This window comes from Sturnira hondurensis, unplaced genomic scaffold, assembly GCF_014824575.4.
Source record: "Sturnira hondurensis isolate 20B ecotype Veracruz unplaced genomic scaffold, ASM1482457v3 Scaffold0002039, whole genome shotgun sequence".
NCBI classification, from domain to species: Eukaryota; Metazoa; Chordata; class Mammalia; order Chiroptera; family Phyllostomidae; genus Sturnira; species Sturnira hondurensis.
In genome coordinates this window covers 1671245-1698986 of record NW_028074670.1, presented here as the reverse complement: position 1 = coordinate 1698986, position 27742 = coordinate 1671245, and the positions used below count along the sequence as shown (strand labels likewise).

Below are 27742 nucleotides of genomic sequence, written 5' to 3'. Positions count from 1 at the left end.
CCAAGCTTCCAGCCTGGCAGCAACAGGCGTTTGTCCACGCCCTGACCCCAACTCGGGGAAAGCTGCTGCTCCCTACGGATGAAAGCCAGAGCCAGTTAGGAGGCCATCAGCGCTTCCCTTTTTGCCTTCATCTTCTCTAAGAATTTATAAGTCTGACTTCTAAAAAACTGCACATGGGAGTAAAGACTGGTACAGTCTTTCTGGGAGGAAAGTTGCCATTATTTCTCAAATCCTAACAGCACGGCTACCCTCTGACTGAGTAACTAACTCCTGGGACTCCATTCAAAAGAAATCATCAGAGGCAAACAAAGATGAAGGCATAAATGCATCCCATGACTTTTTTATTATGTAAAAAAAAATGAAATAAATAGACAACAAAAAATGACTATACAATTAAAAAGGTCACTAAAATCCTGTTGAGAAATCTTTTAGACACAAGAAAATACTAATACATTCATATTAATGAAAAAACAAAAGGCACTGTAACTTTAACTGTATAAAATTTCTGTATTGAAAAAGTCTCAAGAATCCCTCCAGAATGCATCTCTGAGTAATGGAATTATAAGTGGGTTTTATTTTCTTCTTTATTCTTTTCTTTTCTCCCCAATCCTATGCCCACAGTAACAGTCAACCCTTTATCCATCACTACCACTATATAAAGGTGAGTGGGGCAGTCCCAGACATCACCAAGTTCAAGTCTCACTGGACGACACTCAGCAAGACCATCACACCCACAATTCCACTCTGTTAGCCAAGCCTGAGCTTCAAAATCAGCAGCACCTCCATTTGGGGATGCTCCAGCAGGTCTTGACAGATGAGCAGGGAGTTACCAGACTGGGGAGGAAGGGGAGCTGAGAAGCATTCCCAGAGGGAGAACAGCATGAGCAAATCTGTTATCACCCCCAGAGCACATTCTGCCAGGATCCATCCAAAGGCTTAGGGCAGGAGAGAAAACCAAAGAGAGTGGCAAGGCTCATGACTCAAAACATGAAGTAGAAAGAACTCCACCTCCTAGCACAGTGCCTGGCACATAGTAGGTATGTGTGAAATATAAATGAATGAATGAATGACTGGCTCAGGGTGAAGAGGAGGTTAGAGACGCTAGTTTATAACCGAGACTGTGAAGGGGACAAGTGAGTTGAATGTCCACCTCTAAGGAAGATGTATAAAGATCCATTCATACGTATGCCCCATGGTGTCTCGGGACTCATAAATATTTCCATATAACAAAGGAACAATTCCTGTTCAACCATTAGCAACCAAGCCCTAGATTTCATGGCAAAGGAAAATGGAAGTAAGCAAATTCACCACAGCACTAACCTAATAAAGGTTGAGTCTCCTCTAGCTACAAAAGAACCTAAAAACCACTGCAATATCCTTCTCTCTCCTCCAAGCCAAGAACCCGTCCTTCAGGCCTGGAGTCCAAACTCGGTTGCTTCATTTGTAATCACAGACTCTCAGGACAAGAGGAACAACTTTAAAGGCTCTCTACCCACCCTCCCAAAAAGAATCGCATCCATCCTCTCTGCACTAACAATCCCCCCCACCCCACCCCCCAACAATAAGAGTTTCTAATAATTGGCAGACACAAATGTCCCACAGGGCCCTCCTGGCCTCTCTCTGGAAACAGCCACAGCGTGGCTGGAATCCTCTGTTAAGAGTTCATCATGAAAGAAAACAAAAACAACTTTCCCCCACAGGTCACACTACTAAGGATGAAAACTGTACACTCTGGAACAGAATTTGGCACAACCGTGCTGCTGCTCCCCTGTGTCATGAAGACCACCCGCCCCCACACCCAGGGTCCTGCCAGGAACCCTGCCTCCTGCCAGAGCTCATCTGCCCAGTGACGCTGGGCCTGAGCTGGGCCTCTCTGATTTCTCCCCCCAGGAATTTAGAATCAGGGCTGAGAGGTCTGCATGTCACTTAAACTGAAGGCTGTAAACCAGTAGTTAAAGGGTGGCCACATCTGGCCAAATGCTCACTAAAGCAGAAATGATGTCTGCAGAGCCAGAAAGAAACAGAAAGGAGAAAAGAACACAGAGAAGTAGAGGCAACATTTCATGCTGAGACACAGATAGACATGCTGTATGAGGGCAGAGTGGAGTCTGTTTTTTTAGCCCATCATTGTTGCCTAAAACAGGCACATATCTAGAAGCTTAACAGACACTGGGTCAAGGCACTGAGAGACAGAGACAGAGAGAGAGAGAGAGAGAAACAGAGAGATAGAGAGATGGAGAGACAGAGAGGGAGAGGTGAGGAGGAGAGAGACACCCAGAGAGAAGCTGTCTGAGTTCTTACCACTTCTCAGTCCCTGGTTCATTCCTTCATGAGCCCCAGGTGGCCTCTCCAACTTCGCATTCCAAAAGCTGACCTAGAATCCTTCCCATAAATTTCTATTGCTTAAACTGATCTCGAGCAGACTTGTTACTTACAACCAAAGGAGTCTCACTCAGACACCCCAAGACCTCCTGGGCCCTGTGCCTACTTCCTCCCCCGAGCACTAACTTACTCTCTGTGCATACCTGTCAGGTGCGCCCTACTGTCGGCATCAGCAGGCTGCGGTCCTCCCTGGACTCCGGGCTCCCCATCTCCACTGGCCTGTGGGATATTTCCTCTTGTATCATATACTCTCATTCTGTGTCCGTATTTCAGCGGCTCTTAAACTTGAGGATGTGTCAGAATTCCCTGGTGGGCTTGTTAAAGCACAGATTGTTGTGTCCACCCCCAGATGGTCTGATTCGATACGTGAGAGGTAGGGTCTGGGAGTCTGCATTTCTGATGAGTTCCCACGGGAAGCTGCTGCTGCGGGCCCAGGGGCCACACTCTGAAGACCTCGGGCTGCCCTCTTTGCGTCCACAGTACCAGCATCTGCCATTGGCTCTGCTTTATCTCCACTTTCTCTCCCTCAGCATCCACATCTAACAGGCTCCAAGCTTTGGACTTTTCTCCTGTAGTGACTTGTGCTGCTCAGCTCTTTCTTATGCCTCTCCCCACACTGGCCCTCCTCATTTCTTGCCTGGAGGACTGGGAGAACCTTCTAATCAGTGTTCCTTCCCAGATCCACCTGCCTGGGCCAGTTCTCCTTGGGCCACATTCCTGCTCCTAACCTATGAGTAAAGCTGCTATAAGCATTTGAGTAAAGTCTTTGTGTGGACATTTGTTCTCATTTCTCTTGGGTAATACTCAGAGGAGTGAAATTGCTATGACAGATAATAAGCATATATTTAATGTAAATAAAAAACTGTCAAACTGTTTTCTGAGTGGCTGCATCATTTTGCATTCCCTGCCTGCCCATAACCTCTCAATGATTCCACATGCAGGGGTGTTCAAACTGAGGCCCGCAGGCCACATGTGGCCCAGGATGGCTGTGACTGCGGCCCAGCACAAAACTGTAAATTTGCTTAAAACATCGTGAGATTTTTTTTTTTGTGATTACGTGTCACCATGTATTTAATGTGTGGCTCAAGACAACTCTCCTTTCAGTGTGGCACAGAGATGCCAAAAGGATGTACATGCCTGCTAGAGTGTTAACAATTCTCCAGGATCCTGGGTTAGGCTTTGCAGGGTCCAGCCATCTGGTCCACATCTGCTGATCCAGCCAAACCCAACCTGCCCCGTGAGTTCTAACTCTGTCCTCACCTTGTTCCCCCTAAATCAAGTCCCACCTCCTCTGTGGGACTTTCTCCACCCCACCCCCAGGCTAAGACACAATGGCTTCCCTTTCCCAAAACAGCTCAGTAAAGACAGTCTAGTTCCCCACTTTTCCACTTTTTGCTTGAAAAAGTGTGACTGTAACAAAATATTCCCAGTTTGCTTAAATGGTTGTCTCTATCCATTAAAAAGAAGGACAACTGAAGGATTTTTATGTAGAACTATCTACAGCATCGCGTTGGCAACATTTTCCCACACACTGGGGGCAACAACTAGTGTAACCTTATCAAGTGAAAGAACAAACTGCACGTTCCTCCCCTCGGTGAGTGTCATCTGATCTAAAACTGGTGGCTGGGAGTGCTCCTAGTAGCCCACAAAGAACACCAATAGAAACGGCTACTTATTCCTGCACGTGTTATTTATTCAGAGCCCGGGGCAGAGAGACGCACAGCGAAATTCTGACAGGGCCCCTCTCAGTGCTGACCAGCAGGGTGCGAACTGAGGCCGCCGTGTGACGTGGTGCGGGGACATGTATCAAGTGTCACCCACCGTACGAAATCTGGTGTAAGGAAGACAACTGGAAAACAAAGCCAAGGTCCACACGGTTCCCTACAGTAGACCAGAAACAAACAAAATGTCTCATGAACAGAGGCGTGGCTCACATAGATCCTCTCTTCATTCATCGCCCCTTCACGCCAAAAAGGAGTCACTGTGCACTCAGGTTAACGGTGCTCCACTGACTAGCCTGAATGTAGCCATTAAACACATATTTATGAAATGTCTGAAACAGCACAAAACTGCTTATATTATCATATTTAGGGGAAAGGTAGAATACAAAATTGTTAATACGATTACAACTATATACTTTGTTCAAATTAAGTTTGCAAGTAGAAAACTATTGGAAAGATTCTCTACAATGTTACTGGCAATTGTGGTGGGATGGTGGGAACAGTAACAACTTTTCCTTTCTATTGTTATGCATTTTCCAGTTAATAATGAGCACACTTAAAAACATCTTAAAATAAATATAGAAACTAAACGAGGCATGGGTATCAGGTGTTCCCTATCATATAGCTCAGAGAAAATCACCTGTTCTTGATATAAATGTGTATTGTTACTATAACAAAAGGAAGAGAAATGAAAAGAATGCAAGAAGGACTGGGCAGACCTCTGTTGTCAGCCAGTGCACACTGTTACAAAGAGCTAATATTTGAGATTCAAAGGCAAAATCACGAGGTGACAGCCGTGCTGCTCAATTTGACAGGGTTACAGAAAAAGGGGCAAATAAAGTGAGATGTTGGAAAGGCACTCCCAAGTACAACAGAACACATTATGTTTTAAAATATAGCAGTAAAGGAGTAACAGCATTTCTCCTATGGTTTCAGAACCTCCCTGGGCCTGTTTAACAAGTTCCCTGCGATGGCCTGGAAGGGCAGGAATGGAAGAGAACTGGTCTGAAGACCAGAACTGCAGCCTGAACTCTGTCACTCACTAGCGTAGCCCTGGACTAGTTGCTCTGTGCTCTTGGTGTTCTCATCTGTAAACTGGGAGGGTCTCAGTGGAAGTTCTTTTGCTTGGAAGTAACAGAAACTGACTCATGCTGGTGTAAACAATACTGGGAATTTGTAGGGAGGACACTGGGGTTGTGCAAAATCCCCAGGGTGGCAAGCACTTGTAGCTTCTGGAACCAGGGCCTGAGGAATTCTGCAGAGGCCATGCAGCATTTCTGCCAACCCGGCGTTCTCTGAACACCTCTCATTCTTCCTCTGTGTTGGCCCCCTTACCCGCACAACACAGCCCAGCCCCTCACACCTCCCCACTCTTGTTCTTTAAAGCCCCTGCCTCTCGAATAACTGGTGTCTTAGCTCAGGCTACTACTGACTGGGTGGCTTAAACAACAGAAATTTATTCTCCCACAGTTCTGGGGGCTGGTGAGGACTTACAGACAGCCGCCTTCCCTCTGTGTCCTCACAAGGTAGAAAGAGAAAGCAAGCTCTCGGGTCTCTTCTTACCCGGGCACTAATCCCATCATGAGGGCTCTACCTTCATGACCTCATCTAAACATAATCACTTCCAAAAGGCCCCATCTCCAAATAACACTGGGGTTAGTGCTTCAACTAATGAATTTTGGGAACACAATTCAGTCCATAGCAACTGGATGCCTTTGAATCTCCCTCATTTTGCCAGGAGCAGAAAAATACAATTGGTTCTGTTTGAGTCAAGTGTCCACCTCTGATCCAATTAGCCCCAGCTAAGCAGACAGGGCAGGTTAGCAGCACAAATATGGCTGCCAGAAGCCCTCCTGATCTACAGGCCTGTCCCTACCCTGAAAGAAAAGCCACAAGGCAGCAGGTCAAACGTATTCATTTCTTCTTTGTCAGTATTACCCATCAAACTAAAGGCTCATTGAGGATAAAGGTCATGGCTGTCTTATTCACCATCACGTACCTCCCTGTGGCCCATCACAGACCCAGGAACACAGAAGATATTCAATGATTCTATTGTTGCTTTTTGGATAAACGAGGCTGGACTTGCTGAGAGAAGGATACAGAATTTGTGCTGCAAAGATACATACAGACATATAATCACCAGAGTATGCTTTCCACACTAAAGGTCAAAAGGATTTCCCTTCAACTCAACCGGTCTTATTTTTGCTCTTTTTTAGATGAAGAAAATTATCATGTCATTGCTTAGAAACTCCTCTACATGTATGTTGAGTAATAATTATGTACAAAGTGCATAGAGAAGAAAAGGAGGGAAAAGACAGGCTGTGTACCTTCCAGGGTCTGAAACCTGAGCCTAAGAGACAAGCCATCATCACTGCTGAAGTTAAAAGAAATAAATATGTAAGTTAAGAAATAAAAGAAAACATGTGAGATGTCTCAGCTGGGTGGTTATTGCTCAGTGATTGGCTTTAGCTGGCAGTATGTATTTTGGGGCTACAGAGCAAAGAATCCATTCTAGTCTATAATGACCCAGGAAGAAAAAGCAGGCACTAACGATGGGTAGGATATAGCTTGAGAGAGGGGCAGCTATAACTCAAGTCAAAGCATGGACAGCTCATAACATACCTACGGATGGTTGTCAGGAACATTAAAATACAAGGTCATTTTAAAAAGATTTTATTTATTTATTTTTAGAGAGAGGGGAAGAAAAGAAGAAAGGGGAAGAGGGAAGGTATGGTACCAGGTACAGTACCAGTTTGCCAGCTCTGCGGCATAGTCTGGATGGATGTGGTTTCTTTAATTCTGTAGTTGTCAGACTTCCATTCATGGAAGTTACTTCCATTCATGATGGTTCTGAGTGATGGTTGTTCTGTATTTCAGTTATAATTTTGAAGTGGTTATGTGGAGTAGGGAGCCATATTTGCCTATGCTGCCATCTTGACCAGAAGTTCCTGTCTGTTATTTAATTTGGTGATATTCTATGTTTTTTTCCTTGATTTCCCCAAAGGGACAGAAATATCAATGTGTAGTTGCCCCTCATGTACCCCCGAGTGGGCACCTGGCCCACAAGCCAGGCATGTGCCCTGACTGGGAATCAAACCTAGGACCCTTTGGTCCGCAGCCCACACTCAATCCACTGAGCTACACCAACCAGGGACAGGTCATTTTGCCTTACATTATGGCAGATGACATATATACAGAACACTAAATATTTCACAAAAAATACTAAAACTGATAAATGAATTCAGTAAAGGAGCGGGATAAAAATTTAATATTCAGAAACTGGTTGCACTGTTATACACCCAATAATTAACTATGAGAAAGAGAAATTATGGAAATAATCCCACTTAGAAATGAATAAAAGAAATACATAGAAATAAATTTAACTAAGGAGGTAAAAGAGCTATACTCAGAACTATAAGACATTGAAGAAAAAAACTGAAGAAGAGAGTTCCGGCCAAGATGGAGGCGTAGGTAGAAACCCTTTACTTCTTCGCACAACCAAAACGAGGATAACAACCGATCTAAAATCAATAAACAACCAGAAGTGCCAGAAAATCAAACTGCATAGAACTCCAACAATCAAGGAATTGAAGAAACAGTCAACCAGACCAACCTGGCCTATAAGATAGTAGACAGAGAAAACTGCAGCAAGGTGGTGGACCATGCAGGCGAGGCCGGCTGAGAGGACTGGAAGCCAGGCGCAGACCGTTTGGGCGGGGTCGGCTGAACTGGAAACAGACTGGAGCCGACTGTGGACTACTGTGGTTGCCTGGTGATGGGAGAAACTCCCAGTCTCACACATGAGCTCACGGGAAAGTGGGCTAGAGCCCAGCAGGCAAGCTGCACTGTTCCCTCTCTGGCCCCTCCCCCACAGGCAGTGCTGCAGCGCAGCCAGGAGGGTTGCCCTGCCTGAGCGAATGCCTAAGGCCCTGCCCCCTTACAACTTATCAGGGTCCCCAAGACAAAGAAATATGGCCCAAATGAAAGAACAGAGCAAAACTCCAGAAAGAGAGCTAAATGATGAGGAACTAGCCAACGTATCTGACAGAGAATTTAAAGCCCGGGTAATCAAAATACTCACAGAACTGATTGAGCTTGGTTGAAAAATGAAAGAACAAATGAAAGACACCCAAAGTGAAATAAAACAAAATATTCAGAGAACCAACAGTGACAGAAATAAAACCAGGACTCAAATCAACAATTTAGAACAAAAGAAAGAAATAAACATTCAACCTGAACAGAATGAAGAAACAAGAATTTAAAAAAAAAAAAAGGAGACTGAGGAACCTCTGGGACAACTTCAAACATTCCAATATCCAAATTATATGGATGCCAGAAGGAGAAGAACAACAGCAAGAAACTGAAAACTTTTTTTAAATAATTTTTTTATTTAATTCTTGTTCAAGTACAGCTTTCTGTCTTATATTCCCAACCCTGCCCGCCCCTCGCCCCGTGTTCCCCGCCTCCCTCCCATTTCCGCCCCCCACCTTAGTTATTGTCCATGTGTCCTTTATACTTGTTCATGTGAGTCCTTCCCCTTTTCCCCTATGATTCTCTCCCCTCAAGAAACTGAAAACTTATTTGAACAAATAATGAAGGAAAACTTCCCCAATTTGGTGAAGGAAATAGATTTCCAGGAAGTCCAGGAAGCCCAGAAGATCCCAAAGAAGTCAGACCCAAAGAGGAACACACCTAGGCACATCATCATTAAGTTACCCAAGATTAAAGATAAAGAATCTTAAAAGCGAAAAAGAGAAAAGGAGAGCATTACTTACAAAGGAGTTCCCATAAGACTATTGAGAGCTGATTTCTCAAAAGAAACCTTACAGGCAAGAAGGGGCTGGAAAGAAGTATTCCAAGTCATGAAAGGTAAGGACCTACATCCAAGATTGCTCTATCCAGCAAAGCTTTCATTTAGAATGGAAAGTGAGATAAAGTGCTTCTCAGATAAAGTCAGGTTAAAGGAGTTCATCATCACCAAGCCCTTATTATATGAAATGTTAAAGGGATTTATTTAAGAAACCTAAGATAAAAAATATGAACAGTAAGATGACAACAAACTCACAACTATCAACAAATGAACCTAAAAAAAGAAAAACAACGAAAACAAAAACTAAGAAAACAACCTGAACAGGAACAGACTCAGAGAAATGGACATCACATGGAGGGTTATCAGTGGGGAGAGGGAGGGGAGGAACTGGGGGGAAAAGGTACAGGGAAGAAGAAGCAAAATTGGTAGGCACAAAATAGGTGGGGAGAGGTCAAAATGGTATAGGAAACAGAGAACTCAAAGAATTTATATGTACAATCCATGGACATGAACTAAAGTGGGGGGAATGCTAGAGGGTTGGGAGTACAGGGCAGAGGGGGCATAAAGGAGGAAAATTGGGAAAACCATAACAGCATAATCAATAAAATATACTTAAAAATAAAAGAAACTGAAGAAAATACAAATAATTGAAAGCATGTACCATGCTCATGAATAGGAAGAATTAACATCATTAAGATGTCCATAATACCCAAAGCAATCAACAAGATTCAATGCAATCCTTATTAAAATACCAACGGCATTTTTCACAGAACTACAACAAATAATCCTAAAATTTATATAGACTCACAAAAGATCCCAAACAGCCAAAGCTATTTTGAGAAAGAACACAGTTGGGGTATCGCACTACCTAATATCAAACTATACTATAACACTGTAGTAATCAAAACAGCATAGTACTGGCATAAAAACAGACATATAAATCAAAGGAACACAACAAACAGCCCAGAAATAAATCCACATACATGATCGATTCATCTATGACAAAGGAAGCAAGAATATGCAATGGGATAAAGGCAGTTACTTCAATAAATGGCTGGAAAGACTGAACAGATACATGCAAAAAAATAAACTAGATAACATTCTTACACCATACACAAATTTAAACTCAACATGGATTAAAGGCTTAAATGCAAGACTGTTAGAAGAAAACAGAGGCAGTAAACTCTTTGACATTCCTCTTAATTTCTTTTTTTATATATCTCTTCGAGCAAGGGAAGCAAAAGAAAAACAAAGGAGACTATATCAAACTAAAGTCAAGGAAACCATTAGCAAAATGAAGAGACAACCTACTGAATGGGAGAAGACATTCACAAATGATACAACTGATAGGAGTTAATATGCAAAATACATAAAGAAGTCATACAACTTAACAATGATGATAACAAAAAATCAAATTAAAAAATGGGCAGAGAGCCTGAATAGACATTTTTCCAAAGAGGACATACAGATGGCCAACAGACATGAAAATTTGCTCAACACCACTAATCATTATAAAAAAGCAATTTAAACAACAATGAGGTATCGTCTCATACTGTCAGCACAGCTATCATCAATACATCAACAAAAAACAAATGGGGATTAGTATGTGGAGAAAAGGGAATCCTTGTGCACTGTTGGTAATATTGCAAATTGGTGCAGCCACTGTGGAAAATAGTATGGAGTTTCCTCAAAAAATTGAAAATAGAACTACCATAGAAATTTCCACTTCTGGGTATTTATTTAAAGAAATCCAAAACACATGTGCACTCCTATGTTATTGCAACATTATCTACAATAGTCAAAATATGGAAGCAACCTAAGGGTCCACAGATAGACAATTAGATAAAAAAAGATGTGGGATACACACACACACACACACACACACACACTATGGAATTATTACTTGGCCATTAAAAAACAATAAAATCTTATCATCTGCAACAACATGGATAGACTCAAAGAATATTATGCTGAGTGAAATAAATCAAAGATAAATACCATGTGATTTCACTTATATGTGGAATCTAAGTAACAAAATAAATGAACAAACAAAACAGAAAATAAACCTCATAGATACCAAGAACAAGCAGATGGTTGCCACATGGAAGGGGTGTTGGGGGACTGGTTGAAAAGGTGAAGGGATTATAAACTGGTAGTTATAAAACAGCGAAGTACAGTATTATAGCCAATAATTATAGTTATTGTAATAACTATGTTAGGGTGTCAGGTGGGTACTAAACTTATCAGGGAGATCATGTCCTAAGTTATATAAATGTCTAAACACTATGCTGTACACCTGAAACTAATATAATATTGAATGTAAAGAGGAATAATTTGTGACAATAAAAACATAAAAGGGGAGGAGATAAATACTGAACTTGCACAGGGGAATGGAGGTAAGATGCAATCAGAAGAAAAAAACTACTGTATACAGTGTAGGGCAAAGCAAATTTACAACTGTCAGTATGCAAAATAGAATTTATTCTTGTAATGTTATTTATTAATTATTGTATTATTTTAAATGAAACACTGTAAACATACTTTTCCTCACCCTGTACATGAAACTTTCTATTACATATATCTCATGGTAACCACAGAAAAATATATAGAACTGAGACACATAACATAATAAAAAAGGAAATCAAGGAAAAAACCATAGAATATCACCAAATTAAATCACAGACAGGAACTTCTGGTCAAGATGGCAGCATGGGCAGATATGGCTCACCACTTCACACAACACTTCAAAATTACAACTGAAATACAGAACAACCATCACTCAGAACTATAGAAATCCAGTTGAATGGAAGTCTGACAACTACAGAATTAAAGAAACCACATCCATCCAGACTATGCCACAGAGCTGGCAAGCTGATACCATACCTGAGACTCCATTAACCTGGCTAACACTGTTTGACCCGCCTTGGAGGTCCCCAGAGACTCTGCCCCACACAACTTATGGGCCCACCCAAGCTGCTTTTCCATATGAACAGCTGGTTTTGGCTCATGCCACACAACTTTCTAAATCCTCTCAAACTAGCAACAGCTGGCCTCAGTGAGCTCCAGACCTGACACTAGCAGCACCAGCCTAGATTCACAGCTTAGCTTCAGCTGGGAATCTCTAAGCCCAGCACAAATAGCAGCCATCTCAGATTGCTTTATAGCTCAGGATGGGTGTCCTTGGGCAAAACACAGGTAGGGGCTGACCTTGGCCTGTACGCCCTGGGAAACCTCAGGGCCAGTGCACCCCGTGGGCAGCTACAGACCACGTTGGAGCAGCACCGTCCTGCCCCTGCACAGCAGGGGGGATATCCATGGAGGATATCCATGGAGGATAGAGATTCATGGTCAATTGTCAGAGGCAATCCTTGCAGCTCACCGGCCTGGGTAAATCCTTCCCATTGATATGCCAACAGCAATCAAGGCTCAACTACAAGAGGAGGGTGTATTCAGCCCACATGAAGGGCGAACACTAAGTACCCTGCTTAGGTGATAGGGGAGGCTGTGCCACTGGGCCCTATAGGATACCTACTACATTAGGCCACACAAACAAAACACTGAGTCAAAGCAGCTCTGTGTAACACATAGAAACAAACACAGAGAGGCTGCCAAAATAAGGAGATAGAGAATCATGGCTCACATAAAAGAACAGATCAAAACTCCAAAAACAGACCTAAATAAAATGGAGATAAGCAATCTATCAGAGGCAGAGTTCAAAATGCTGGTTATAAAGATGCTCAAGGAACTTAGTGAGGACCTCAGCAGCATAAAAAAGATCCAGACAGAAATGAAGCTTACACTAATTGAAATAAAGAACAGTTTACTGGGAAATAACAGTAGAGTGGATGAAGCCAAAAATCAAATCAATGATTTGGGACACACAGAAGCAAAAACCAATCAGAACAACAAGAAGGAAAAAGAATCCAAAAAGAATGAGGACAGTATTAGCAGCCTCTGAGACAACTTCAAGAGGTCCCACATTTGCATCATAGGGGTGCCAGAAGGAGAAGAGAAAGTGCATGAAATTGGAAATCTACTTGAAAAAATAGTGGAAGAAAACTTTCTTAATTTGGTGAAGGAAATAGACATGCAAGTCCAGGGGGCACGAAGAGTCCCAAACAAGATGGATGCAAAGAGCCGCACTCCAAGATACATCATAATTAAAATGCCAAAGGTTAAAGATAAAGAGAGAATCTTAAAAGCAGCAAAAGAAAAGAAGTAATTTACCTACAGTAGAGTTCCCATAAGACTGTCAGCTGAATTCTCAAAATCAACTTTGCAGGCTAGAAAGGATTGGTAAGAAATATTCAAAGTCATGAAAGGCAGGGACCTCTAGCCATGATTATTCTACCCAGCAAAGCTATTATTTAGAATCCAAGAGCAGATAAAGAAAGATCTTCCCAGACAAGGTAAAACTAAAGGAATTCATCATTACCAAACATTATAGGAAATATTAAAGGTACTTATTTAAGAAAAAGAAGAACATCTAAACTATGAACAATAAAATGGCAATAAATTCATATCTGTCAACAGTTGAATCTGAAAAACAAACTAAGCAAACAAGAACAGAGACAGAATCATCAATATGGAGAGCATTTTGATGGTTGTCAAATCAGAGTGGGAGGGGAAGAATGGATGAAAAAGTGAGGGGATTAAGAAGTACAAATTGGTAGTTACAGAATAGCCATGGGGAAGTAAATTACAGTACAGGAAATGCAGTAGCCAAAGAACTTATATGCATGACCCATGGACATGAACAACGGTTTGACTGAGGGAGTGCAGAGTACTGGGTGGAGTAGGACAAAGGGGAAAAATCAGGACAACTCTAAGAGCATAATTATTAAAAAAATTAAAAATAAAATAACTGACAGAAAAACAAGGGAAAAGAGTGGAGACACAGAGCTACAAAAAAAAAAGAAAGAAGAATAAAAATGGCTATAGGAAATCTTCATATATCAATAATCACCCTAAATGTAAATGGACTGAACTCACCAAATACAATGCACAGAATAGCAGGTTGGATCAAAAAAACAAAACCCAACTACATGCTGTCTTCAGAAGATACACCCCAGCTGCAAGGACAAACACGGTCTCAAAGTGAAAGGGTGAAAAATGATACTCCAAGCAAATGGCATCCAGAGAAAAGCCAGTGTAGTCTTACTTATACCTGACCAAGTAGATTTCAAGATTTAAAAAAAGTAACAGACATAGATGGTCATTTTATAATGATAAAGGGGATAACACATCAAGAAGACATAACACTTATTTAACATTCATGCACTAAACCCCTGGGAACCAAATACATAAAGCAACTCCTAACAGAACTAAGGGAAGAAACTGCCCAAAACACAATTATAAGAGGAGGCTAAAAACTCCACTGACATCAATGGATAGATAATCCAAACAGAAAATCAGTAAGGAAATATTGGCTTTACATGACACATTATTTGGACATAATCAATATTTATAGAGCTTTTTCATCTCAGAACACCAGCGTGTACATTCTTCTCTAGTGAACGTGGGACATTCTCAAGAATAGACCATATGCTGGGCAGCAAAACTAGCCTTAACGAAGTTAAGGAGATAGAATTCATACCAAGCATATTCTCTGACCCCAATGCTTTGGAATTGAAAATCAACTGCAAAAAGAAAGCTGGAAAAACCACACATAAGTGGAAATGAAACAACACACTACTAAACAATAACTAGGTCAGAGAAGAAATTTAAAAAAAGAGACCAAAGATAGAGACAAATAAGAATGACACTACAATATCAAAAAGTGGTAATAAGAGGTAAGCTTATATCATTACAGCTCTCTCCAAAAAACAAGAAGAATCTCAAATAAACAACCTAACATTTCACCTTAAGAAACTAGAAAAAGAACAAATGAAGCCCAAAGTCAGTGGAAAGAAAGAAATAATAAAATTAGAGCAGCACAAAACAATATAGAGAACAAAAAGATAATAGAAAAAGTAATGCAACAAAGAGCTGGTTCTTTGAAAAGATAAATAAATTAACAAACCTCTGGCTAGACACACTAAGGGAAAAAAAGATTCAAATAAACAATACCAGAAATGTAAGAGAAGAAGTTACAGTGGACACCAGAGAAATACAAAGGGCTATATACAAGAATATTATAGAATACATGCCACCAAATTCAATAACCTAGAAGAAACAGACAAGTCCTTAGAAATACATAACCTTCCTGGACTGAATCACAAAGAGTCGTAAAGTCGTTAACCTTACATGGCAAAAAGAAGACTTTGCAGATTAAATTTTTAATTAAGTCAAGGATTTTGAGACGGGGGGATTATTCTTGGTTATCCAGGGGGGCTTTAAATGTAATCACAAGCATCCTGGTAAAAAAAGAAGTGCATCGCTTCTCGGCCTTTTGGCTAAGATCAAGTATAGTATCTGTTCCTATCAGTTTAAAAAAAGAAGTGCAGGAAGCTATGAAGACAGAAAAGAAGGCAATGTGACTACGGAAGCAGAGGCTGGAGCGATGCAGCCACAAGCCAAGGAATGTCAATAGGCACTAGAAGCTGGAAGGTGCAAGGAATGGATTGTCCCCATGGAGCTTCTAGAAAGCAACAGTCCTCCCAACACCTTGATTTTAGCCTCCCAAAACACATTTCAGACTTCAGGCCTCCAGAACTGTAAGAGACTAAATTTGTGTTGTTTCAAGACACTAAGTTTGTAGTTATCTCTTAGAGCTGCAAGTCAACTAAAACAGTGGGGAAGGAGGCCCAAGCTCACTTCTCTTTTTGTCCCATATTGTTTTCACTTGGGACACCCTGCCCTCTGCCTTCTCTTCTCTGCCAACACTGGATGCCATAGTGTCCCCTAGGCAGAGAGATGCAGCAGCTTAATCTTTTCATATGTCAGTGCCCTGCTTCCCCTGCAGAAAGGGCTCCTTCCTACAATTTCCAACAAAAAACAGGAAAGTTGTTCACACACACTCACAAAATATACACCAATGGAAAGAGCACTGGCCAGGCAGGAAGAACCCTGGCTTCAAGTCCAAGTTTCTCATTGACTAGCTATGTTACTTCAAAAACTTCTCAAAGATGGAACAGAAACTCATTCATCTTTATATCCCTGATTCCCCGTACAGTGCCTGGCACTAAGCAAGTGGTCCATGAGTAGGCAGTGAATCAATAAATGAATCAATCAATCTTGAAGCAATGGAAGGCCTACCCACTGAAAAAGAGGATCTTTCCAGTAACTCTTACCTCTCTTCCTCAACCACTATGATTGAAATCATAAGTTTTCATGATTAAAATCATGAGTTTACAGTTGGAAGGTCTTTGGATTTGAATCTTGGAACGCACTGCCTCACATTAGCACCAATTACTGTAAACCTTTTCCTTCTATCAAGCCAAAAATTTGTCTTCTAGTCACTCACTGGTCCTAGTCCAACCCTTTAACCACATAAAACAAAGCTCCTCTTTCTTCCACATCTAAACACTTTCAGAAGCTGGAGACTTGGCTTCAAGTTTGGGCCCAGCCAATCAGGCTAGTGATCTCAGTGAGTGACCTAACCTCCCTGGGCCTGTCCTCCACGTCTGTCACACAACAGCCTGAGGCCACTAAGATCCCTTCTAGCTTCAAGGTGCAGCCTGGAAAACATCACCCCCTTGGTGTTCAATTCCTCATCATTTAAAACTACTCATTGGAATTTTAATTTCAGTCCTTCATTTTTTACTTTTGGAATTGCTTCCTTTTCTAATGGGCTCATTTCTCTGTCCCCAGGATCTTCTGTCTTCTTATATTTTCAATTCTTTTTTTTATTTATTTATCTTTACAGGGGAAGGAGAGAGGGAGAGAAACATCAATGTATGGTTGCCTCTAGTGTGTCCCCTCCTGGGAACTAGCCTACAGGGAACTGGCCTGCAACCCAGGCACATGCCCTGACTGGGAATTGAACCGCGATGGTCTGGTTCGCAGGCCTACATTCAATCCGCTGAGCTACACCAGCCAGGCTTTAATTCTTCTCATTTTTTTATTTTTTCATTTTAAAAGACTTAGTCAAAGGTCTCTAAATAATAGTTATTTTATATATTATAGTTATTTACATATTGCATAATATTTGTATTATATACAAAACAATATAGCATGTTATTTAGTTAGTCGGGGGTGGAGCTAATCCTGCTGCCTGTAGTATTTATTATGCTATGGGGGTTGTTGCCCCATGTGTTTTGAAATTTTGAAATGTGAATTCATGTTCTTGAGAGCTAATTTCATATGATACCCATTGAGACCTTTCAGAGAGACTGGAGTAATTTCTCATAGATGCCCCAGAAGTTAACAGTGGCCCGGAGCAAACTTTTATGTTAATCTCTCAGCTGAGGATACTCAGACCACACAGAATGTGTTAATTCAAACCCTAAACCCATGAGGATGGGTCCGCGGATAGTTTCAAATTCCCAAGGGAGATTTCTCCTCAGTAAGAACTCAGGGCAAACAAGCTTTCCTGTCATCTCTCTGTACTTGTGGGTCTATCCTTCTACTCAGGACTATAGTGTGGAACAGCCCTTCAAGTCTCGGCTTCATGCAAACTTTCAGTTGTGACTTATTACTTCCATAGGTCGAAGGCCCCTCTTATCTCTACATAGATATTAAAACAAAGCTAGGCCAAACCTCCAAAGATGGCTGTAGGTTATTTGCCATCCATCCTCTCAGATCTAAATGGCCCTAGTGACTCGCTTGGCCAGCAGAATGCAGTATAAGTGTCATCTTGGGACTTCTGAGACCAGGGCATTAAAGGTCTTACAGTTTCTACTGATGCTTCTTGGACACTCACTCTTGGGGCCCTGAGCCACCACATCAGAAACTGGACTATCCTGAGGCCTCCATGCTGGAGAAATCACATGGAAAGACCATATGGAGAAGTCTTGGAACACATGAAAAGAAAGAGATGCCCAGCCTGTCACTGCCATTTGCCTTCTCCTCGCCAAGACTCAGACATCATGGAGAAGATGAGTTTTGTGTGCTGTGTCCTGTCCAAATTCTTGACCCACAGAGCCAGAGGAGATGAAGACAAAATGGTTGTCATTTTAGCTAAAATTCAGGGTAGTCAGTTAGGCAACTGTTACAGTCCTAGTTTATACCCCTGTAAAATGATTCCATCTCTGCTTGGTCTCCTACCAAGTTCTCTTATACTTAAAACCCAACAATACCTTTTAAGGGGATCACTGTGATGTAGTATCCCAAAATTTGAGAAGCTTTAAAATTCAGTTTTATTTTACGATGGCATTCAGACTACATTGTCAGAGATAGAAATCAAACCTTTCACCAGACAGATGAGAAAATTGAGGCTTAGAGAGGTCAGGCTCTTCATCACTGTCACAAACCGAGTTGCTACAACCCTAGGGTCTAAAAAGAATCTTCTAACCCTGAAGGGAATACTCAGTCATCACTCATTCCACAAAGTTTTTTAAACACCTACTATGAATTTTGAACTCTTCTGGGCACTGAGAAAACAGCTGTGAAGGGATCAAGTCTCAAAAGTCATGGAGCTCAACCCCTAGTGTAGAGCGAGACCGTGAACAAGAAAGCAAGTGAATTAAAAGCAAAGTTTCAGGAAGTGATCAGAGGACAGAATAGCAGGTGGGTATACTCTGGAGAAGGCGATCAAAAAAGACCTCCTGAAAAGGTGACACGTGGGCAGAGACCACCTGGAAAGAGGGAGAGGACCATGCAGTATCCAGGGGAGTGTGTTCCAGGCCCAGCAAACAGCAAGTCTGTCATTTTCTAGGAACAACGAGGAGGATGCTGCTCAGAGACAGAGGACTGAGCAGTATAGCATGTGGACTGGGAGGGGGGCAGGGGCCAGGCCTTGCTCAAGCCTGCTGAGAATGGTAAGGAGTCTGAATTTTATTATTGGTGTGACATGAAGTCTCTGGACAGTTTTAAAATAGCAGGTGAAAGATGACCTATCTTATATTTGAAACAAGTCACTGGAGGGACAGGCGTAGAAGCAGGCAGGACAACTAGCAGGGCTTTAAAATGGTCCAGGAGAGCAATAATTTGGGGTTGGCAGTGGAGGTAGGGGTCGATTGGATGGGATGGATTTTGAAGGAAGAGCTGAGGGGACTCACTGGTGACACTGAATTTCACAGCTTACAGGTCCTGGTGTGAAGAAGACATGGATCCTGCTGAATACTGAGACCTCTTCAGAATGGACACCCGGGAACCTGCGGCTCTCAGCCTCATGTTCTCATAAGTAACAGTCCTTTCATGTTTCTGTAAATCCACTGTGACTCCCAAGCATCAGCTGACTGTTTCCCTGGGCCTCTTTCTCACGCCACTCTCTTCTGAGTAGCATGACGCCCTCAGCTCAATATTCTGTCTGACAGGTTTTACCGTGACAGTCTAAACCCCAACTGAGGCAAAACTAAATTTTACACAGATCACAATTAGGCAGCCCATCTGTGAAAGGCTCTTGTTTGGACAGTGGGCTGGGGGAGTCCAATTATGCCATTTAGAACTTATAAAAAGTCAAGGTTGGAACGTGTCAAAACTAGAGGGTTTCTGCAGCCAATAATGGGAACTTTAGGCAAGTCCTTATTTTTTCATTTCACAGGGGCAACAATGGTACCTGACTCAGTGCTTCTCAAGCTTCACAGGGATCTTGTTAAAATCCAGGCAGCCCTGGCAGGTGTGGCTCAGTGGATTGAGTGCTGGCCTGTGAACCAAAGGGTCGCTGGTTCAATTCCCAGTCAGGGCACATGCCTGGGTTGTGGACCAGGTCCCCAGAGGGGAGAGAGGGTGCATGAGAGGCAACCACGCATTGATGTTTCTCTCCCTCTCTTTCTCCTTCCCTTCCCCTCTATAAAAGTAAATAAATAAAATCTTTAAACATGACCCAACAGGTACTCACTGGGACCTACTGCACATGCAGAACTGTGAGGGAGACAAAGAAACAGACGTGGTCCTGAAGGGGAGATAAAATGCACAAACCACCACATCACAAGGTACAAAGTGACCACACCACTCTGGAGACCCAGATGACAGAAATCATTCTTGGGGTAAGGGGCCCAAAGAGGTCTCATGGAGAAACACAGATGAACACAAACGTACAGAAAAGCGTAGAGCACTTCAAGGTCTTAGCTGTAAAATGGCATCAATTCTTCACAACTATTCATTTCTCCTCAAAATTAAGACCTCCTTTTAAAACTCACAAACAGAATAAAGAAAGGGGGTCAAAGAGGAGTGAGAGGTTTTTTTTAATGTCAAAAGGTGAATGTGTTAGGACTCCCTCAGGTGCAAGAGAAAAAATCCATTTTACACCAACTTTAGTAAAGAAATGACATTTAGAAGTTTGCAAAGCTGGTTAGGCTTTCATTCAACATGTATGGTGGTCATTGGGGTCACTGGGGCTGTCCACAGGTGTTGAGTAAACCTGTAATTATCCACCCTCTTTAATTCAGGCCTGGCCATTTGGTTTTCTTTGGACAATGAAATGTGACACGAGTCACTTCTAGTTAGAGTACTTAGGATGGTGCATGATTCCCATTTACTTCCTACCACAGTGAATCCTGGCGCCTTATGCGGTGAGGATAGCACTGTCAGACAAAGGAGATTCATTAGCCTGGGACTCAAGGATCACAATGAGCAGGGGCTCTGCCAATGCACAGTGAGCCCGCAGAATAAAGCAAGAAATAATAATCCTTTGCTGTCTCCAGCCACTGGAATTTGAAGTTGTTCCCGCAGCATAACCCAGTCCATCCTCACCCGTAATACATATTTAATAATACCAGCACTATTCGAGGCTTTCCTTCGGGAATGGAATAGCTCAAGGCATCAAAGGAGAAGTGGGTGCTGGGGCCTGAGTAACTAGAATCAAGACTTGTGCCAGCTTCCTCCTCTGTCTGTGCAGGTCTCGTCTCTGTTTAACTCTGCGTCTTCTCATTCACCCCTTTTGACTAAAGGCCTTCACCACGCTCCAGGGGTTTAGCCACCAGCAGCCCTACCTTCACATCTTTCCAGCACTGGGCTCTGTAGGCAAAGCTACCCTCTCCTGGCTTCAAATCAAGGAACCCTGGGGAAAGATCTAGTAAGTCAGTCTGGGCCACATATTCCACCTCTGAACCAATCTCTGCACCCAGAGCCATGTGGAGCTCGGCCTGGGTCACACGCCCATTTCCTTGGCTGGAGTGGCAGGAGGTAGGATGGGGTATGTTACCAGAAAGAAGCGGGAAACTCGTTTTGAAGCTGAAAGTATCGTCTGCAGACCCATGCAAGGAGGAAGAAAGGGTGTGAATGCACTACTGCACAAGAGAAGGCCAAGGAGGACTTGAACTGAGCTGTGACTGGTGAAAGGAAAGGGAAAATGTGGTATAGGCATCATTGTCCTAAGAGAAAAGAGACAGACCAGAGAGCCACGAGGCTGGACAGCTCCCCACGCTGGCAACAAGGAGGCACCTTGGGCCTAGAACTGCCAGGTGACTAACAAGGGCTGGTGGTGGCAAATGTCAGGTGGAGATGTTAACTCAGGTAAAGGACTTTGCTCTCTGTTTACCAATTTAGGGAAGTGCATAAAACTCTGATAGTGGTACAGACTTTCTCTAATGGGAAGGAGGCCAAGTCTGGGAGAGCAAATACTAAACCGACCTGTGTGCCCTCATTTCCAGCTTCCCTACATGAATCATTCACGGGGCCCCTTCTATACTGAGCCTAGCCCAGCTTCCTGCTCTTCAAGATAGTGCCCCAGGCAGCCTCCTTTCAATCACAAGAGACGAAACTCACTTGCCATCCTTGGTCTAGGCATGTGTGCCATGCTTACACCAGATAATCTGTCAAGATTCCCTCAACACCCTTATCTTGTGCCAAATATTTGGTTATCTACAGTCCCTTTTTCTTTATAACCCCAAAAGCCCCTGGGTGGAACTAAAAACACCTAAATGTAAAACAATGTGCTTCTGTGAAGACAGATGAGATGTGAAACTTCAGAACAAACTCTATGTATACAACTATCCATCTTCCATCCCATCAGGGCCTTCTCCAGGCCCAGAGTGAAAAGAAACACCCTCACAGACCAATGCAAACCCCCTTAGCTCTCGTTCTCAGAAAAATTCCCACAGACACCAAGAATCCTAGTGACCAGATGCCATGTGTGTGGCTCATCCCTGACAGTGAAATTCCAAAGGTGCCATGCACAGTGACTACGCATGGCCAAATCTCCCCTGGGCCCAGCCTCCTGAACCCCCTTGGAAAACATACAAACACTGCCCACATCCACAGAACAAAGTGAAAGCCTCGCTAGGTGGCTACAGAGGGCCTGCCTCACCCCTCTCTCATTCTTCCCAGTGCTCTTCCCCCACTAAATAGCACCCCCCCCAAAAGAAGATAGTTCTCACTACAGCAGGCAGGGGAGGATGAGCTAGTAACAACCAGGTGAGACCCTCGCTTGTCAGCTAACCTCCAAATAAAACACAGCAGGAAGAAGTGCACAAAAGCTATCTCCCAGCAAGGAGGGAAGATTAATAAACAAAGAACAGGGCAGCACAACAGCAGTGAAATGTAAGCTGGTATTTTCACTTCCTTGAGGATACTCCTCCTGCTTATCAATCAACATGGTCCACTGGGGCCGGCTGCAGAGGAGGGGGAAAGGAAGGGGTCCACAGAACCAAGGGCTCTTAAAACTAATAGTTTTAAGAGCATGCCTGGGTTGCAGGCCAGTTCCCAGTGGGGGACGCACGAGAGGCAACCATACATTGATATTTCTTATCCTCTCTTCTTCCCTTCCCCTCTAAAGATAAATAAATTTAAAAAATCTAAAAAAAACCCTAATAGTTTTAATAAGACCTCCAAGGTAATGCCAGCCAACACTCTTCTTGTCTCATAGACAGGGAGCTGGGCCCCAGGGCGGGTCGGCCTTAGGACTCTGATGTTGGGTTCAGACCTATGCCAGGGACAGGACCCAACTGTGTGTCCAGCCCAAGATCGTTACCCTCATAATTCAGCTTTAACCTTCACCCAGCTCCGACCCTGTACTGCACCGCAGTGCCAGGAAATAACTCCCAGCCAATCTGAACCCTCCATTAAGAGGATCATTTTCTGCATTCTACTTTTTAAAAGCATGCCCCAAGAAAAGGGAAGCTTGTACTTAAGAATTTGTGGTCTTTTCTCCTTTCCCCCATTTGTTTTGCAACAGTGGGGAAACAATCTGAGGACAACCCAGATTCCCTCCAGTCCGCTCTACTTGGACATTGCTGACCCAGGGCACACACACTTCATGCTCCAGTCTCAGTCCTAGCACTTCGCCAGATCTTCAGCCACCAAACTAAGATTCTGTTTTAAATACCACTCTGTACTTTCTAAAAACTAACATTTTCTTAAAGATGTGCAATGTGGAAATACAGGGGTTTTTTTCTGCATAGCTATCAGTTATTTAGAAAATTTGTTGACATAAGACTGTTTTTCGCCCTGGCTGGTGTAGCTCGGTGGATTGAGCGCGGGCCTACGAACCACACGATCACGGTTCGATTCCCAGTCAGGGCACATGCCTTGGTTGCAGGCCAGTTCCCAGCAGGGGACCCATGAGAGGCAACCATACATTGATATTTCTCTCCCTCCCTCCTTCCCTTCCTCTCTGTCAAAAAATAAATAAATAAATCTTAAAAAAAAAAAAAAAAGACTGTTTTTCCCCATGTAGTGAATTGGAGTTTTGTCTACTAACCCCAGCAGTGGTGGGATGCTCTGCATCTAACATTCCGGGCCTTAGTCAACACTCTGTGTATCCTTGGAATAAGTGCTTTAAAACAGAGCATTCTCCTAAGAAGGCACAGGGCAACCTCTACGTGCCCCTCCAGTGCACAGGAACATATTCTGCCCAGTTGAAATTCATTCCTGCCTCGGTCCTGAGTTGTTTGTAAAGAAAACAAAGTAACTTAAAGAAGTCAAGCAGCCTAGTCCCAAATGTTCCCATGCAGATAGCAACCAGACTCCAACAACACCAACCTTGTTACTTGTTACCGCACTAAGTATCTCTCACTTGATTCTTCCTAAGCTAAGCCAAGGGAGCTAGGAGGAAGACAGGTGGCAAGAAAGCAGCATCTTCAATTGGTCTTCACCCCAAGATCTTCTTTCCGTGGTCACAAGCCTGTGCTGCTACCCACTGACTTCCATCTCCTGGGGATAAAGCTGACCAACTTCCCTGCTTATCTCAGGGCCACTGATTTCCTTCATCATGACCAACTTTTACTGAGTGCACTCATGTGCTAGGTACCTCAGAAAAGAGCCTTGTAAGGAGGCAAAGGGTTGGAAAGGGAAATAAGCTATAATCACTAACCTAAAAACGCTCACAGACATCCACAAACACCAGGTGGCTGTTCCCAGATGCCATCAGCTTGTCTTAAAGCCTCTAGTTAGAAGGAAGACACACTCCTCTCCATCCTTGAAACACAGCAATAGGTCTTCCTTAAATGTTCTTTGATGTGACTGTTTAGAAAACCATGGAAAGACTGCTGACAGGAAATGGACTTGTGAACAAAAATCACAGGACTCCATACCAGAGGTCTTGGGAGCTGGAAAGTGATCAATTTAGGACCACTGTCAAGGCCAAGCTCCAGTGGAAAGGGTATCAGACCAAAAATCCAAGGCCTGCTTCTTTACCAGAAAACCTTGGGCAGGGCCCTCTGAAGTTCTACAGATACAAGGGCAGGCGGGGGATGCAGGGGACAGGAGCAGTAGTTTTTATTAGTGAAACCCATATATTTTGCAAATTCTGTTTCACCTAGAACCCCAAGTTGCTTGTGCTGAATCAGGGTCGGGAGCCCAGAGGTGAGTGGCCCTCAGGGAAGGGCCACCAGAGTAGGTTGAGAACCCCTTCCAGAACTCTTCCACCCACTTAGATACCTGGCAGGACAAAAGAAATTATCATTGGTTTACTGCTCTTTGTGGTGCTTGGCAATTTGTATATATGCATCACCGAAATCTTTGCAACAGCTACACGAGGTAAACTAGTCTGTGAACTGGTGTCTCTTGTCAACTAGGATGTGTTGACAAGAAGCGGAACTGGGATTTGAACGCTGGTTTTGTGACTCCTAATGTGGTATTCCTACTCCTTGTGAAGAGGTAGATGGGAGTTTAGGCTGAGTGGACAATTTCCCTGTGGACAATTTATTTCCACATAAATATAAATGTGCATATACATATATAGAAAACCGACTTAAAGAACAGACGTCTCAAAATTACCATTAGCTATCTCTGTGTGGTAATAATGTGAATGACAGTCTATTTACCTATATTTTCTAATTTTCCTACAATGAACAGGTATTATTTACACAAAACAACTGCTGCTAATTGAAGTGGTTTTCATAACTACCAACTGACACTTCCATGTTGGTTTCCTGTGGAGAACTAGGGATTGGGGGGCACAGGTGGTATCTCTGACTCTGGAGCTGACAGTGGGAATAACAATCCTAAATCTCACAAAGTCTCACTTGAGAGGGTCCCAGGCTGACTTGAGGGGCAGTTCTCGTGGTCATTTAAATTCTCTAAAGCTCTACCTCTGGGTAGTGTGGTGGTTTTCGAAAGTAAAATCAAATCCCTGAGACCCCTCCCAAATATATACCTCCCTCTCCGGACCCCTCAACTGCTTTGTACAGTTGGGGTATGTGAATAAAATTAAAAATGGTCACATGGACCCAAGACCAGAAGCTCACAGAATAAATACTTTTGGGCTGGGAGCCCAATAGTATTTACAGAGAGTGAGCCCTCCAGCCGGGCTGACTCAAGCTCTCTGGCCCCACCTGAGGCCCTCCCAGAAGCCACTGGTGAATATGAAGATCACAGCACAACTCTAGGAGAGCAAATATCATCCCAAAGGCAAGATAGGCTTTGGTCAGGCATGAGGTGGGGCAGGGCGTGCCAGCTTCTTCCCTGTATTATTCATGCCAGTTCTGCCCGCAGAAATCTCTTAAATATTTAACATGCTGCCTCGAGGTATAGCACAAATACCCAGAAGCCTGCAACAGCTGTGGAGAGGCCTGCAGGGAATGACAGACTTGGAGGCTGAGAGACACATACACTCTGGCTTTGGTAGGAAAGCCCAGAATGGTGGCCAGCAGAGATGATGCTGAGAAAGACTTGAGAAGGCCGCCCCTGACTGCTTCTTGAAAAATCCGTCAAGAACTGTAGGAAATGGGAGATGTTTCAAAACGGCAGGGAGCAATGGTGCCTGATCAACAGGGGATCCAGATCCCTTCTTCCTCAGACAAAGGAAAAGCCTGGCGTACACCTCCTACCCCAGCTCCCCAGACCCATTTCAGCCCCGACTCTTCTGAGCAGGTGTCAAAATCTGTCCGGACTCTGACGAGAACGGTTAGGGAAGGAGAATTGGAACAGCCACGTCCAAAAAGGAATAAATTCATGAGGGAAGGAGCTCCTCACATGTCTACTCAGCTCTGGGGCTTGACAGAGAAAAACGACCCCCGAGCCCACACCCGGTGACTTCACACAGGCCTCGCCCCAGATGACTCTGAGCTCTCCTGCAAGGCCTGGGAGATGTGCTAGCCACCACGCAGGTAGCAGTCACTCGGAAATTTCCCGTCAATTCCTGGAGATGCGCGCTCTCTCTCTCTCCTCTGTCAACACCCTCCACCCCACCCTACCCCCTCCACCAAAGGAATCAGACATGGGGGACTTGCCTTTGCCGCTGTCAATTTGAGAAACCTAAAAAGGAGTGTTTTCAACCCCATTGAGAGCTCCGCCTCCATCTCTCCGCCCTTCTGCGCGCTGACCCCTCCAGGCAGCGCCCCAGGCTCCTCTGGGCTGTCAGTTTTGCTTGACAAAAGCGTGGCGGCCAGCGGGGTACGGCGACAGGCGACCCTTGCCAGCTTATTTCCCAAAGGAGAAAGAAGCCTGTCATCGCGGCGTGCCCATTCGGGGCGTCTGCAAATCCCACCACCCGGTGAACAAAGCGGCAGGGGCGCGGCGAGACGAGCCCCCAGCGGAGGCTCCGTGCGCCCCAGCCCTCGCGGCCCCGTCCGCCGGCCCCCCGCGCCCCGGCCGGGCCCCGCAGGGTAGTAGCCACGTCCTGCACCGCCTGCACGGCAGCCGGCGACCTCAGCAGCTACTGTACCTACTAAAATTAGCGGCCGCCGGGTATTAATAGCCGCAGCGCCGGGGGCGGACACAGCCCCCGGCCGGGGGCGGAGAAGAAAGGAATGGAAGGGACTCGGGGAAGAAGGCCACTTACACCACGAGTCTGGAGATGATCCATGACACCATGGCGGGCAGCGCGGCTCGCGCGGCGGGGCGGCCGCGGGTGGCTGGGCGGCTGGGCGGCTGGGCGGCTGCGGTGCGCCGGGCACGTCCGTTCGTGCACGGCCGCCGCCGCCAGACTGAGCGCGCCCGCCGCGCTGCCCGGCGCTCGCGCGTCGGCGCAGCCGCGGCACGTTGCGGCGGCGGCCCCAGCCCCCGGGGCTCGGTGGGCCCGCGGCGATTGGGCGGCAGCGGATCGGGCACCGGCTTGACCCGCCCCGCCCCACTTGACCTGGCCCGCTGCTGATTTCGGGCGGTTCCTCCCCGCGCTCTGTAGCACTAGCCACTCAAGTGGAACCTGAGGTGGTGCAGTTGGCAGGGCAGGAGCCCGGGTGTCTCCCTCCCCTCAGTGTTAGGGTGAGAAACTGGACCTGGACTTGGGGAATCTGTCTACCTGCTCTGGTTGGGATTCAGTCATCCCTTAGGTATAGCGCGAGCCTCTTGACGGATTTACCTGTATCCAGACCTGATCCCTCAACAAGGCATTAACTGCATAAGAAACAAACCCAGGCATGTGTCTCTCCTATTGAAAATTCTAGAGTTCCCACATGATCTGGTC

The 27742-nt window shown here is 44.3% G+C and overlaps 1 protein-coding gene and 1 pseudogene across 4 annotated transcripts in view; one reads left to right on the top strand and one right to left on the bottom strand.

Moving 5' to 3' along the window:
- REEP1 (receptor accessory protein 1) overlaps positions 1-27291 on the bottom strand; it is a 104622-nt gene extending 77331 nt beyond the window's left edge. For all 4 annotated transcript variants that reach the window (XM_037039095.1, XM_037039107.1, XM_037039113.1 and 1 more), the window contains exon 1: positions 27119-27291. In XM_037039095.1, the coding sequence (XP_036894990.1) occupies positions 27119-27150 (32 nt within the window). In that variant the 5' untranslated portion in view covers positions 27151-27291. The remainder of the gene's footprint in view (positions 1-27118) is intronic.
- Positions 15289-15367, top strand: LOC118982769 (uncharacterized; annotated as a pseudogene).
- Positions 27292-27742: the final 451 nt, after the last annotated feature.